Source organism: Equus przewalskii, chromosome 13 (assembly GCF_037783145.1).
Source record: "Equus przewalskii isolate Varuska chromosome 13, EquPr2, whole genome shotgun sequence".
NCBI lineage: Eukaryota > Metazoa > Chordata > Mammalia > Perissodactyla > Equidae > Equus > Equus przewalskii.
Genome location: NC_091843.1, coordinates 11,111,754 through 11,128,201, shown reverse-complemented (window position 1 = coordinate 11,128,201; position 16,448 = coordinate 11,111,754). Strand labels below are relative to the sequence as shown.

The 16,448-nt window shown below is 46.7% G+C and overlaps 1 protein-coding gene across 1 annotated transcript in view; it reads right to left on the bottom strand.

The window, feature by feature from the left end:
• The window catches only part of SLIT3 (slit guidance ligand 3), a 587,735-nt gene that overhangs the window by 189,566 nt on the left and 381,721 nt on the right, over window positions 1–16,448 (bottom strand). Inside the window, exon 5 of the mRNA XM_070569056.1 lies at window positions 13,201–13,272. Within this exon, the coding sequence (XP_070425157.1) occupies window positions 13,201–13,272 (72 nt within the window). The remainder of the gene's footprint in view (window positions 1–13,200; window positions 13,273–16,448) is intronic.

The window sequence follows — 16,448 nt, the reverse complement described above, 5'->3', positions numbered from 1 at the left end:
ACCGGCTAGAACACACGTTCTCCAGTTAGCCACAGTTCCCACCACTTCCTGTCACTCCATGCACAGCACTCAGGCTGAGTCCAGTTGTCATTTGTCAACTCACAGCACATGAGCTTAGACTCCTTTATTGAAGGGTTTATCTTCAACATGAATCCCCAAGACCACCAAACCAAACCCCCAAACCTTCCCTCCCTTCCAATCCTGCACGCCAATAGCCCAACTGCGAGAAAATCTCTCTCTGCGTCAGTGAAGGTGGACGGATGTGCGAGGATAGGGTACAGAATATTAATATTTATTGAACTTCTACTTTGTGCCAAGTTCTATCTTAAGTCCTTTCCATTTGTCATCTCATTTAACTTGCACGTGAAAATTTATGGCTTAGTTAAGGGTTAACCCTCTTCATTTTATTGAAAAGGAAATGAGGCTCAAGGAGAAGCAGTGGCATGCCCAACATCACCAACTAGCAAAGCACAAAGAAGAAACTCCAACTACTGTATTGTACTGGAGAGCGGGGGTCTTTCCAGGGAAAGAAGTGGGTCGGTAACTCTTCCTTTAAGATGGCTCGACACAACAGTGGGGTTCTCTAGGAGTTTGTCGGACTAGTTAAGCAGGTCTGCTGGAAACCAGAGAGCAGACGTTCTATATAAGAGGGAAGCTGTAACTCAGCTCCAGTCTGTTGTTGCGTAGGACTGAGCACCCAGTGTTAACACATCTGACTTTTCCAGAGAAGCTGAAAGTCCAGATTTTTCAAGCAAAATTTACCAATTTTTGAAACCCCATGAAGAGGAAATAAAACCTGTTTGGAGGTGAGAAATCGTCCACAGTTTTTGATTTTCATTAAATGCTTTTCTAAGTTTAGGCAGCATTGCATAGTGGTTACAGGTTCAAGATTTAAACTCTCTGGGCTCAAATCCCAGTTTTGCCACTTACTAACACGTGACCCTGGGTAAATCATTTCACTTCTCTGTGCCTCAGTTTTATTGTCTGTAAAGTGGGTAAGAATCATAAGGTTGTCATGAGGATCAAAGGAGAAAACAGGTAGAAATCAGTAAGAACTGTGTCTAGCACATGGTCAGGGCTCTATGAGAACTTACTACGTCCTGTGAGGAATGATGTCTCTGTTTGAGGCTACTGCTCCTGTCTTGAGACAGCCTCTGTTTATTGTGTGTGTGTAGGGGGGTAGATATGAGTGTTTCAGGTTAAATTATGGGCTTTAGAGGGATCTCAGAACAAATACCCCATTCCTGAGCCCAAGAAATAGTGTTGCCTCTAAGAGCAGAAAAAGAAGGGCAACTTCCATAATAAAATGCTAATTAGCTATAAAATTTCAGAACTGCTGCTGGACCACGCGCTGTGTAAACCACACCTTATTCACTGGGAACTTATTTGTCTGGCTAGGTGGCTTCCTGGCAGACACAGTACCTGAGAACCGATCATCGGCATTTAGAAGTAATTTAGGTTTGCACACTTGTGCCTGGGGACTGGCTGTAGAGAGAGCTTTAAAGGAGAATGTTAACAATGGCAAATAAATAGCTGCCGGTCTAAATGGACACATTGTAACACAGTGTCCATTTACAGAGCTGAAAGCTTGTGGCAGACACGGAAGCACTCTGGTTCAGCGGGCTCTGTGCATAGGGATTTGTCAATTCTGATACAACAACGCGCTCCAGAACACCACCTCCTATAAAGACCCCCACCACCATAAGTCCTGGCCAAGATCTCAGGCTCTGAAAACCAGTCTTGCACTCTGCACAAACGACATCTTTATTCACCCAGCAAATAGTTTTTGAGCGCTGTGGCTGACCAAGTTTTCCGCCCCCGAGTCCTTAAGAATGCTCCTTCCCAAACCAGCCATTTCCCTGAGATGCAAAGCAGTCTGTCTGGTGCCGCAAGCAGGAAGAGAGATTGTGTAGGAAAGCTGGCTGAACTCAGACCTGCAGCAGAAATCTCCAACCCGTCCCAAGGATGTCCAGAAGATCTCAGAAGCCCTCAGCCCCATTCCAGAAAATATCTACCCGTCAACATCCAACTTTCTCTTTTCCTTTCCTCGGAAAGTGAGCCCAGCCCAGCCCAGCCCCTCAGCTTCGTTAGCCAGCTTCCAGGTGCTGAGATGTGGTGTTATTCTGACCCTCTTTTCTGCACTCCCCCACCAGGCCCTGGCTGCTTGATTCTGCGGCTGAGTTTTGTCTCAAAGACGAAGCCTAGCTCCTCCCTGATGGAAGATGGTCTGAAGAATCACCACACTTTACAATCTCAACTGATCTGAAAGGTTATCTATCTATCTAGGTCAGTGATTTCTCAAGCCTTGTTTGTTTTTAAATAGGATTCTTTGTTACACAAAATCTCAGTTGACCCCTATTGTCTAAAAGAGACTGTTTAAAACTTTATCATCATTGAAAAGTAACTTTTCATCTTTTGGCTCTTGGAGCAGTAGAGTTGCTCAGAGCCCACACTGAAATCTAAGGATCGCAGCATGTGGATGACTTATTTTAACAGAGGAGAAAACCGAGACCAAGAGCTTAAGTGGCAGCTTCAGGGCAGCATCAGGATTGGTGTCCTCTTGCAGCTGTCACAAATTAGCACAAATGCAGTGGCTTACAACAACATGAGTGTATTTTCTTAGAGTTCCAGAGGTCACAAGTCCTAGATCAGCGTCACTGGGCTAAAGTCAAGGAGCAAGCAGGGCTGCGTGCCTTCTGGGGTCTCTAGCGGGGCCTCTGTCCGTGCCTTTTCCAGGATAGGGGCTGTCCTCATCCCCCACATCCCATGATCTTTTCTCCCTCTGCTTGCAGCACATGTCTTCTTTCTTATAAAAACCCTCTGATTACATTGGGTCCACCTGAATAATCCAGGATACTCTATCCATCCCAAGATCCTTTATTTAACCATATCTACAAAGTCCCTTTTGTCATGTAGGGTACATATTCACCTATTCCAGAATTAGGATGTGGACATCTTTGGGGGGCTATTATTCAGCCCACAACAGGTAGGCAGCAGTTTAGCAGAGCTGTGAGCAAACCCAGGACTCCCGGACTCTTTTGGTAACTTCCGTGTCTTGATGGGGACAGGGGGAGGGAATGAGGTAGGGAAAGTACACCTTCTTTTTCTCTGACCTATTTTGCACCTGGCCTATTACAAGCCGTAAACCAGAACAGGACAGCACCACCGGAGGAAAGAAGAGAAGGCATGATGCTGTTAAATATTTTTAAGAGTTAGGTTACCTCGGAGCAGAACATTGTAAATATAACCTTTTTCTTAGGATATGTATTTGTCTAGGAAGGGAAGAGTGAGTCCATTAGATGGGATAATTTCGGCCAAATTAATTCTCAGATGAAATAAAAGCAACAATAATAATAGTTACAGTCATGCGTCGCTTAATGACGGGAATACGTGCTGAGAAATGTGTCATGAGGAGATTCTGTCGTTGTGCGAACATCATAGAATGTACTTACACAAACCTAGATGGTGTAGCCTACTATGCTATGTGGTACTCATCTTATGGGACTACTGTCATATTTGTGGTCCGTCGTTGATTGAAATGTCATTATGCAGTGCATGCCCATACCGTTGATCTTCATAACAACACCATGAGAGGGTAATATTATTTTCACTTAACATATGAGGAAACTGAGGCTACAAAAGAGTTATGTAATTTGCTTAAGATTGCATAGGGGGTAACAGCCAGGGTTTGACTCCAGGCAGCCAACTCAGAACCTGAGTACTTAACCATTACCTAAAATCCTTGGAGTTTATACACAAGCCTGGGCCTGGGCCGGTTCTTTGAACCACATGTCTTCCGTGAAGGAGAGCTGTTGGGAAGAAATTCTAATGTTCCTACCTCAGGCTACGGGTGGAAAAGCTGGGGCTGGTCCTGGCTTTCCTGCTGATTTGCTTAGGGCACTTAAAACTTGCAGGGTGTCACTTACCCTCTCTCAAAGAAGACAAAAGAAGACTCATGTTGTTAGAGTCTGAAGAACTGAATAAATATAAGCTATGGTGAAGGGCTGTGAGAGGATTAAGGGATTTACCTGTACATTTAAAAGCTCCCAATTTAGGGCTTGGGAGAATGGAGGAAGCGATAAATGGGTGGAGGATGGAATTTTAGGGCAACAAAACTATTCTGTATGTTACTACAATGGTGGTTACACATCATTACGTATTTGCCAAAACCTACAGAATGTACAACACTAAGAATAAGCCCTAATGTAAACTATGGATCTTACTGAAATGCATCAATATTGGTTCAGCAATTGTAACAAATGTACCACAGTAAAATGAGGCTTACAATAGGAGAAACCATGCGTCTATGGGCAGGGGATATATGGGAACTCTGTATTTTCCACTCAGTTCTTCTGTAAACCTAAAACTGCTCTAAAAAGTAAAGCCTGTTAATTAAAAAAAAAGAAGTCACACTTTCAGACAATCTTGATGGTCTTCTCAGCAATTCTTGCCCAATGGTGGGCATCTCAGCCTGTCTCTGCCTGGGGACTTAGCTGGTGCTGGAAATCAGAAATGCTCTTCCAGCATTCCCCACTGATCTGCACCTGCTGTTTCCTACAAGACATCTCTCCGTGTTTACCAAATCTCAGAGTTTTTCCCAGCTAACCACTCAGAAAAACACTGAGAATCCAGATGCATCTTGGGACACTGTCCCAGCCTCACCACTGACCAGCACGGTTGCCTTGAGAGAGTTCCAGAATTTCTTTGAGCCTCAACTTCCCCATCTCTATCTAGAGGCTAATAAACATCTTCCTAACGATCTGGCAAGGCTGTTGTGTTACTTAAACAAGATAGTACCCACGAAGGCTTTGGGTGAACCACAGAGTATTATTACTCACACATATAAGGCACATACTTCCCTCTCTTACTCCTCACTAGTATTGTTCCCATTTTATAGATTAAGAGATTGAGGCTCAGAAAGATTAAGTAATTTGCCCAAAGACACATAGGTCATACACAACAAAGTTGGAATTAAAAAAAAAAATCAAGTCTGACTGCAAAACTCATGCTTTTAATCACTACACTACACTGACTCCGATGAGATAAAGAATCGAAACACCAACGGTTATCAGAGACTTAAAGTGTGGTCTCCACCGTAAGACTCATCTGCTCTCTTCTTGAAACTGTTTCATTTCTCTTTGGAGCTAAAAATTTCCAGACCAAAGCTCAGTCCTATGGAGAACGCCTCATAAGACCACTGAGCCCAACTCTGAGGGGCCCCGAATCACTGAGCCTTCCTGCCAAGGTGCAGGAGAGATGGGATTCTATTTTCCACGCTTGTTTAAAGCCCCTTGCTACTGCGGGTTTAGTGCTCAGAGGGGTTAAATACCCATGACGGGTTGAAAAAGAATTTTGTCCACAAATAAAAATGTCCCAGATAATAAATGTTAGCACTGGGGTCAGAATAATGGTCTCCATTACCCCAGCAAAACATGAGGGCTTCTCTGGGCTGGTTCTTGCTGCCTTGTTTTTATTCTTCGTTGCTCCTAGATATAATCGTGCTCTTTCATCCAGGGTTTTAGTGGTTCTCTCCGTGCTGGGGTCTCTTTGTTCTGAAAGTCATCCACTTATTCATTTACTCATTGTTTATTTAGCACCTACTACGTCCCAGGGATAGAACGAACTCTTGCAAATGAAACAGTGAACAAGACAGATTCGACCTCTCCCTCTATGTAGCTTGCAGGCTGTTGGAGGAGAAAGAGAACTGAGCAGACAGTTACAACTTAGGGTGGGGGGTTATAAGAAATATTGAAAGCCCAACAGAGGGCCTCTAACACAGTCTACAACACTGTAATCTGGCCTGGAAGGGATTCTATTTGTCACTACGCAACTTCCAACTCTAGGCCCAACTTCTGGGATTGGGGTACTGACCACTCCCGTCTCTTTGCCTTTGGATAATGCTGTATAGTATCTTTCCCAAACCAGTGGGCTCTAATTTACCAGTATCTCCTACTATTTTTCCCATTTCAGGGGACTGACTTTAATAAATCAACTGGAATTTATTGAGCACTTACATTCTTGGCCATGGGGCAGATACAGACGAGTGCTCTAGGGGAGTATTTATCATATTACACACTCTCTGTGTGTCTGTTTGCCTCCCTCTGCAGAGGAGATTTCTCAAGAGCAGGGACTGTGTCTTATTCATCTTTTGATTTCCAGGACTTGCTTTGGGTCTGGCAAGGGTCAGGGCTCTGTGATGATTTGTGGAAGGGAGAATGGAAAAACGGAAAAGCAGAAGGAAGGAAGAAAGGAAGGGAGGGAGGGAGGGAGAAAGGGGGGAGGAAGAGAGAGTGAGAAGGAGAGAGGCAGGCTGACATGATCCCTTTCTTTGGATAGCTTGTTTGGGTGGCACTTAGCAGATTGGGGTCCAGTCCAACTTCCTCCAGCAGCGCTTCTGAACCTGACACACTCAGCCAGGAATGCAAAGGAGGAAAGGCTGGAACACCTGCTGCACCCCGGGAAGGGGATCAACCAGCATCTGCTTGCCTCCGAGCAGATTTTCCCATTCCCCCTTCCAAGAGGCAGCATCGCTTTCATCGGGAGAGGCAGGCACTGGTCCCGTGTTGGAGTTCACAGATGTGCCTTGCACTGAAGGCCCCCTCTGCCTCTCCTGATAAGCCCTGCAGACAGGCTCTCAGCTTACTCACCTGGTCAGCCCCCAAAGCCCACTGGCTTTCTCCGGCAGGTCTCTGCCATCTGACGCTGCCTCTTCAGGTCCACTTTGCCTGCTTGATTCAGGACCCCATGATCTCTAACAATTGTACAAGTCTTCTCTGGACACCCTGACTTTAGTCTCTTCTTCTCGGCAATCCACCGCCCCCAATGATGCTGGAGCTGTCTTTCTTAAATGAAAATCTGATCTCGCCGCTCCCCTATTAAAAGCCCTTCAGTGGATCCCTGTTGCTCTGTGGATCTTGGCGTACAAGGTCCTCCCTCCCTCCCACTCCCCCACGCCCTGCCTACCTACCTCACTCACCTCATCTCTTCATTGCCTCCCTTGCTCCTTATGCTTCAGCCATGAATCTCTGGCAAGCATCAACTCTTTCTCTTGCTTTGCTCCCTTTGCTCAAGTTGGTGATTTGTCACATGCTGTTCCTTCTGCCTGGAATGCCCTTCCCCTGGATGAACTCCTGCTCATCCTTCAAGACCCAACTCATGTCACTTCCTGAGTGAAGCTAGAATGAGGCCTGTCTCCCCAGGCTTTCCCACATCTTTGTCCTTATCTCCATCAGAGTCCAGCCCATGTCCTGCAACTGCTGGTTTACTAGTCTGCCCCCCTACTAGACTGTGAGTTCTCCAAGTACAAGGATGGTGTCTTATTCTTTCTATAATATTATTTTCATATTAAAAATTTTAGCAAGAGTGCCTGATTTCTTGTATGTAATAGGCCAACCACAAATACTTCAGGAATTAATGAACAAATACATTCATTCGATGCATTCTTAATCAACCTTACTCTCCGCCATGAACTGTTTGGGCACTGTGATTCCACAGTAACTGAGACAGGGTCCCTGTGTACACATGTTCATTCTTGTGACGTACAGAGACAGGTTGACAAGTAAATAAACAAGATATTTTCAGAGGGCAATAAGTGCTCTGAAAAAATAAAATTGGGTAATGAAAGAGAGGAAGGCAAGTGGGGGCCGGGGGAGCTGCTTCAGATGAGTCGGGGAAGGCCACTCTGAGGAGCTGACGTTTGAGCTGAGATCTGAAGATCAGGAGGAGTTGCCATGTGGGCATCTAAGGGCTTTGCATCCCATGAAAAGGGAGCAGCATGTGCAAAGGCCCTGAGGCAGGAAGGAGCTTGGGGTGTTCAAGGGACAGAATGGAGCACGGGAAGGATGATACGAGTGAGAGAAGACCAAGATCATGTAGACTCTTGCAGGGCATGATCAGCAGCGTGGATTCTGTTCCAGGTACAGTGACAGAATGAACAGCCGCCCAGATTAGCAAGCAGAGATGCTACCAACGAATAGGTGCTTCGTGTTCCTCCCCACACCTCCCTCACCCTGACACAACATTACCGGTAGTCTGCTCACAGGCGGGCGGAGATAGCCCTCATTAATCTCGGGAAGGGGGAGGGCAGTGCAGCAACTCAGACTCACTGGAGAACACAAAGGCCGCCTGCCCAGCTTTGTTTTGAAACCGTCAATTCCAAATTCTGCTAGCTGGCAGAGACAGGGGTTATTGATTTTCCCTTCTGGAATGCATGTCCTACAGAGTCCTCGCAAATAGAAACTGAAAAACAGAGGAAAACATGACTACCGAGAAAGATAGGGCAAGGGGACATTTTTTAAAAACAATCTATACTGGTTTTTGTCTTTTTCTTATTATGCTTTGTTGGATTGTGGCTTGTCATCTCTTTTTTTCCAATTCATTTCTTTTTTCCTATCTCTGTGTCTTTCCGGTTATTCCCTCTCTCCTACTCTGTGTCTTTGTCTGGTACCTAGCACAGTATTTGCATAGAGTAGGATGTCATAGCTGTGCACTGAATGTTGGTCCATCCACAGGTCAGTCTCTCTGAGTGTCTCTTTCTCCAGCTCAATTTGTCCATCTAACTGCCTCTCTCTCTTTAAATACAGCATCTCCCCCTTCCAGAGAGGCAGCAGTGTGGGATCAGCCCATGAAACCAGCCTTTAGTAATTGCCTAGAGTGGGATCCCTGGCTAATTATTTTCTCTCTCTTCTTTGGAGAAGCAGGAAGCAATTAGGGGCTTCCTTCCGCTGCCTGGGGGGCAGGGTGCCAAGGCCCTCTAGCACCAGGATCACATCGGTGGCTCCCTATTCCCACAGGGTTCAAAGGCTGCCTGCATCCTCACGCTCAGCTCTCTTCAAAGCTGCACACTTGCCTGCTCACTTCCGTGAATCAGCCTCCACTTGTGAGCGGCCTCCTTGGCTACTTTGTTGTTCTTCCTGTTGCTAGCATGGCTGAGCGGGGAGGAAGCTGGGTGTACAGAGGGGTCTATGCACAGAGTCCAAACAATGGTTGGGTGGGTCACAAAGGGCAGGCTAGCGGGGAGGCTGAGGCCCAACTGTGTCTGCTGATTTTTACCAAATTACACCAACGGACGGAAACTGAATTTTACCATCTGGAAAATGGGGGTATCACAGTCTCTTCCTCTTGAAGGGAAATGTCAGGACAAGCAAAGAAAGTTCATGTCCAAACTACAATATTATAAAAAAATAGATAATCCTTGATTTTCTTCTCTTAATGAAGCACGTGGTATCATGGACAGGCCCAATTGTTGTCATTTCACAGCCTGATACTCCAATAATTTGTCTTCTACTCCTATTATCCTTAAGTAATGGCAGAGTGGAGTTACATTCTCTGGGATCACACAAGGTAATGGAGAAGGCCGGGCGCCGGAAGGTGGGTCTCAAACAGACCGATGACAGGGACGTACCTTCCTGAGACTTTAAATCTGCTACTCATCACTCACAAGAGAGACGGTCTACATGTGGGTAATTGAGGTCTGGTAGGAGCAGTGTTTCTTTAACAGGTTTTACACAAACTTAATTTCTACAAAGTGTCTCCTATTTTACAGGTACCGACTTATACTTAAACGTACAACTTCAATTATCGCCTCTACCCAGGTACCTCCCCTCCTTCAACCTGCTCCTCAGCTCCGGTCCTGTATTTCCAATTACCAACATGACATTTTCTCTTAAGGCTGTGAGATTATTTAGTTTAACTCCCTCTTATTAAAACCGTGGAAGCTGAGGCCATAGACGGAGCTGTAGCCCACACACCACAGTCATTCAACCAGTAGGAACAGAAGGGGACGTGAGGTCCACTAATTTCCCAACATACAGAAGATGCTCCATCCACACGGCCCGTGGAAGACTTGACATCACTTCTTCATACCCAACTCGTGCTCTTTCCGCCTGGGTCTCTTCCTCCCGGCCTTTCAATCTCCCTTGAGTGGAAGCTCCAAGAAGACAGAGCTCACACATCTACATACCTTACTCTCTGTGGTTGCCCCCAAAACTGGCATTTAGTAGCTCAAAAAACATTTTGATGGCTGCATGGATGAATGACTGTGAATTTGCCATCGTTCTCTATATCGTCTGAGCTTGGAACTCATCATCTTCCACTTCTCTTCTCCTGGCCTCTAATAATGAGTTATTGTTTGCCAAGTTCTGGTGACTTGGTCCTCATTGGGGGGCTTATTCTGGACTCCTCCTTTCACTTCTGACTGCTCTCTCCTGATATCTGAGCACAGTCTCATCTCCCACCCCTGGCCTTTCCTTTTTCCACCTCCTCCTGTCCTAGGTTCCTCTTCCAGAATAAAAGTCTTCACCCTGATCTTTGCCATGTCAGAAGCCATCCACATTCTCAGTACATCTAAAGTTTGTACTCCTTGCAGGCAAGACTCCCTACCACCTGGTCTCACCTCGCTTTCTAACCTTATCACCTGTTTTTCTGCCTCCTAATGTCCCCACTCCCATGCGATGGCTCTGCTCGGGCCCTTGAAACACATACCTTATACAGGTGTGCCTCTACACTGTGCACACACTGTCTGCCTTGTTTGCTCTGTGAATTCCAGTCACCATTCAGGCCCAGCTAAAGCCTTCACACTTCTAACAGCAACAAAGGAATACAGCAGTAACAGTAGCCACAACTTTCTAAATACCTTCCATGTGCCAAGCACGGTACTAAGTTATTTATACACCTTATTTTATTAGCCTTCACAAAAACTCAAGGAAGTTAAGAACAATTCTTACACTTATCTTACAGTGGAGGAAATCTAGGCTCACAACTGTCAAGTAACGTATGGAAGGTCACGGACTTAGCACGCAGCACAGCTGGACATCCGGCATAGATCTATCAGACTGCTAAAGTCACGTTGCTAAGCTTTAGGCTGTACTGCCTAAAGCTAGTTTTCTTCTCTGAGCTCTGATGGCCCTTTACTCTGCATAGCCGCTCATTTGCAAGTTTTCACGTGGGCCGTTAAATCACTAAACATTCTCTTGTATGCATGCCTCCCAACCCCAGTTTTACCGTAAGCCACCTGAGAATATGAGTTCTACCTCTTGGCCTTCTAGGTTTTGGCCAACAAATGTGAGCTGACTGACGTGATTAGAAGTGTAAAGGAACTGATCCACCACTTTAGTCTTGTTGGGTAAATTCATCCTTTAAGCAGAAAGCTTACACCCGCCTCTCCCCCCAGGACCACAGGCTGGCACTGGGTATAAATAAGAGAAGATCCTAACTGTGCAGGCCCTGGAGTAACACGTGTCCGCGTGGCCTGCAGCAGCAGCACCTGACAGTAGCTCCTGAGTGACTCAGGAGCCTGTGTTTGCAGAATCTGGAATCTTTTAGCTCTTGAGGCCTTTATGAAGTTAGAGCTACGAAAGGAAAACGACAATAACAAACCCCCAAAACCCCAGCAACTATTGAGGACCATTGTGAGATTTAATCACTTTTTTGAGAATCACAAATGTAGGTGGTAATTACATAGCCCTGCTTCTATGTCACCGCAATATTCTTTTGGTTAACTGGCCCATTTAAGATTGGAGCCATGAGATATGACAGATGTACCACTTTATACATGTAAAATGCAAATTTGTGGCTCCATCATGGAGAAGCTGGTTGACCCTGAGTTAGACACTGTCTTTTTCTGATCCTCAGTTTCTCACTGCTGGCCCGTACAGTTTTAGAGGATCTCGAAGTTCCCCTCTTGCCCTGCCTTTCTGGGATGCTAATTAACATACCCTCATAGTTTTGGTTTCTGTGCACAATCTTGAGTCCCGTTCTCCACGGCTCTATTGGCTGCACCCCGCCTTCTCCTGCTCCTGGGCAAACACTCCCAGATGAAGGAGTGGGTAGCCTCCTATCTGGTAGCCCCTTGAAAAGTCCTCTCTGCCCCCTGCTCCCTTCACCCCGAGATGCCTCTGCCCTCTTGTGTACTTTGCATATTAAACACCAAAAGCTTTCCACTGAGTTCTCAGCAACAGGGGAGGCAGAGAGCCTGTATCTGGAAGCCATCACCAGCTTCCCAGTGCACTAGAATCCCTGAGGTCCTTATAGGGGAAAATGACAGCAGACGTAGTTCTTAAAAAGCCTCCTGCAAGACTTCTCAAGTTGAACCTGAGCCTGTGGAAGAGGCCAGAGGGCAGAAATGCCTGCTCAGACAAACCAGACCTTCTTCTGGGCCCCTCTCCCAATACATGTTCCAAATACATGGCCACAGCAGTACACATGGCCATGTAAAATTCAGAAAGCACACTCCTTTTGAAGGGAAGGGCCCAGGAGTCACTGATAAGCAGCAAACAGTGGAGCCCAGGCAGCAAATCACAAAGGTTATTTGGCAAGTTCAAAAGCGTAGTGATGGAACAGTTCTGCATCGACCACAGCAACGGGCATAGGAATCTGCACGTGGTAAAATTACATAGAACTGCACATGCGCGCATGCGTGCGCACACAAAAGTCTGTGTAAAACTGTGAAATCTGAAGAATAAAGTCTGTGGATCGTCGATTGTCAGTTTCCTGGTTTTTATATTATATTGTAATTAGGTAAGATATCACCATTAGGAGAAAACTAGGTAAAAGGGTACGTGGACCTGTCTACTGTTTTTGAAACTTCCTATGAATCAACAATTATTTCAAAATAAAAATTAAAAGAAAAAACACCTAGCACCTCGTCCAGTGGATCTGGCCATGTCTCCCCAGGTCCTGGGATACAAATCTCAGTGTTCTCTCACAAGATCCTATTAGTAACGGTGAGAACTTCACCATCATGATCTTCATCATCTTCCTCCTTCTCCTCCTCCTCAAGGCTCCCGTTTATTGAATACTGACTATGTATGAGGCACTGGAGTTTAAAACATTTTCTTGTTTGCATCTACACACCCTCCAGGCTATCATCCCTATTTTATAACGGGATGAAGCTGAGTTGAGCCCCAGGCCACTGAGTTGAGCCCCAGGCCACAGAGCCACAGTGGGGCCGGGCTCTGACCCAGGTTTGGGGCTCTTATGCTCACACTTGGGGACAAATAACCAGGGAACAGGACTCTGTGGAGCTGTCCTGGCATCTGACGTGTGTGCCCTGGAAATCGCTAAGCACATCCCTCAACCTGTCTCAAAGGCGCCTGGACCGAGGCAGCACGGGCACAGTGATGCCGCCTTCCTGTCTCGTCCCTCACCCCTGCTCTGGCCAGAGAGCCACCGCCGCAGCAAAGCAACAGAAACAGCACTTACAGGTTCTTCACGTCGGCGATGCCGCGGAACGCCTTCCTCGGGATCCCCAGGATCCGGTTTTCGCTCAGATCTCTAAACAAGAAGAGGAGAGGCACACTGCATTAGCCACAAGGCCGCCTTTATCTGCATCTCATTATGATAACAAAACCCCTGGGGGCTGCCTCTGCGTTCAGGAGGGTTTGGGGGACTGTTTAGTCTCAGGCCCCAGGCTGCTACAAGCCTGCACATTGTTCCTCTAGTGATGGCCTTTGCTGAAATGGTTACCAGGCGGAGCAGCTCGCCTCCAGGGCGGGCTCTGTGGGTGGTCTCGCACCTCCAGGCCACGAGCCAAGATTGGGTTATTTGTTGCACACACTGCACCCAATTCTCTGTTTTGCCACCTCCCAGAGATGACCCCTGCCCCCCTCCCCCACAACGTCCCTCCCCCACAGCGGGGTCAACATCACTCAATCTCCCATCTCTCGGGGACTCTCCGCCTTTGTCATCTGGGATTGGAACGGAGCCAGAGCCGGGCCATCCTGATTTTCTGATGGGGGATGATCACCTCCGCTTATTCTAGAGCCCCCGAGACCCCTGGGGCCTCCTGTATTGTTCTAGTGACAGGCATGATGAATTCAAATTGCATTTCCCCAAACCCATCCAAAATGGGGGTCCCCCTGGCACCTCATCTAGCATTAAGCAGTACTAACATGTTGCTCTGAGGAGGCGGGTAAGAGACAAAGTAAGTGTCAGGTCTCGAAACTGGCTCACACCTAAGTCTTGTGCCAGAGTCCTCTTGAGGAAGCCCCAAAGCCTCAATTTCCTTTCCTGAGACCCATGCAGCTTTTGTCATTTTGATTTCTGGTTTTATTTTTTGCCAGACCAAACACACGCACTTGTTCTCATTCATATCTCAAGTTTGCTTGGGATCTCAGTGAGCAATCAATCACGTATACACACACACACATACACACACACACACATAGACCCATACATATCAATCATATGTATATCTATAGATATAGGTATATATCTCCATTATTCTGGAACACAAAAACCTTCAGATAGTAAGTAAAAAAAATTACCTACCTACCTAGACATAACCACTGTTACCAATTAGGAGTAATATGTATAAATTTCACCAATATGATCTCAGAGTATATAGTCTGTTATAACTTCTTTTTTCACTTATTATCTTGAGAACATCTGTTCATGTCATTAACACTGCATGTATGCCAACATTTTTAATGGCTGCATATCATCCAATGTGGGGCTATATGATCCCACATTGATGGGTATTTATTTATGTATTCATTTGCCATTTAAGGAAACACTAGGATGAATTTTCCTGCCCACAAATTTTAGGGACATTTCCTTGATATAAAGTCCTAAAAGGAGTCACAGGGTAAACACATCTTTAAGTGCTGAGCTGTCCTAGAGACAGACTGTACCGGTGAATACTCCCACGCTGATTTCAAAACATACCGCTGACTCCAAATATATTCGGAAACAGAGGTCAGACAATCATCCTCCACTAAAACTAGGGCCATTGAAATTAACGTTTTGCAAGGGGGCAGGAGAGAAAATAGAAAACAGAAGAGCGGCATTCACTTTTCTGCTCTCACCTGCTGAGATGAGCTGCCACACTCTGAGGGCCTGGCTGAAACTCCAGACTCTTGGGGGCTGCCTGGGGCCGCTGTTAGGCCCCTAGGCAAGGCTCAGAGTTGGGGTAGGGTGCAGATAGGAATCCTAGTGGCTTCCGGGGCTGAATAACGGGGTGCCCTCCATCTCAAATCCAGTTTCCTCTGCCTGCAACTGATGTAAGTACATTTAGACGCACAATGAGCCCCATTGCAGGCTCCCTCGGCCGGGCCTGATTCAATGAGCAGGGCTCCAGCCTGGAGTCGGGGCGCTGAACAAAGCCCAGGATGACAGCAGGGGTCAGGCAGTGTCACCAAGGCCACTCCTCTGCTCTCCATCAGCCTCCAGGAGAAGGGGGCCCAGGTCCTGTCATCCTGCTAATGCAATTTCCACCAGGCATCTGGGCTGTACCCAAGGCTCCAGCAGCCACAATGGGTCCAGTCTTTTCTGCCAAGTGAAGGCTGGTCTCCAGGACAGCAAGCCCCTGCCTGCTAGCCTCCCAGGCTTGGCTGCTATCTTTGGCCGCTCTGGGAAACAGCTCAGGTCACACTTCTGGCAAATGGCCGATGACCAGGATCAGGGGCAGGAGGTACACACAGGAGAGAGGTTTAGAACTGTCAGCTCGAACCATGCCCAGAAGCCAGAAGAAGGGGCATAGATTCCCATAATGCATTAACCCTTTGAGTTCAAGGCGCTCAAACATACTGAAGGAATAGCAATTGTACGAAGGTTCTGGTTTGCAGTATGATGGGCTGAAGAGAGTAGAGCAATATTTAAGGAGAAAAATCTGGTGGAGTTGCTGAGAAGTCTCCACAAAAGCAGTCACATAGGCAAAATTCTGCACGTGGGTGGGGCAGCCACTTGGGTTCCCGTTCACTATTCTGCTGTAAATACACCCAGTCGTGCTCCTAGTTTAAGGAGCCCAGATTAGAGCACAGCTTTCTTCCCACCTCCCTGCCATGACTTTCATCCTGCCGCAACTGAGAAACACAGGAGATTGTAGGGAATTCATCTGTTCCCCATGACAATCTGCTTGTAAATTTTATTAATTTTATTTTCCATTGAGCCTCTCTTCTCCGGCTAACAATACCGCTGCCATCCATCTGCAGGATTGTATACTGATTTCATAAATACCTCCAGTGGGCTGACAAACTGACAGCTTTAATGGTGTTACTGATGGGGCGTGGAGGCGGGTTCAGGGCTGGGTGCTTCATTTTCGGTAACCGTCCCTTCACAATGATCTCGGGGCCTTTGTGAGGGTTCCTAATAGTGTGTTTATCTCAGCGTGATGCCAGAGCATGGAGCTATTGCTAAGTACTATCCTTGAGCGAGACAAGAGCCACCATTTTCCTCTGACACTTAAATAAAAAGAACAAAATCTATCCGTCGTGCCCAAGAGTCTAGTTCCGGCCAATTGTTTGTTGGGGGTTTAATGCCTCACCCTTCCTGAGGGAAAATGCTCAGAAGTGACTAAGGAAAGGGAACTTGCTTTGTTTTTCTTAAACATTAGATAAAAGACATGAGGTTGGAGTAGGGGGAGAGAGTGAGAGGTGCGCTGGGGTTTTCCTGGGAAATAAAGGTGGACGACTCGTGGGAAAGGCTTTCTTGGCTGGGAAGGGGGGCTCCAG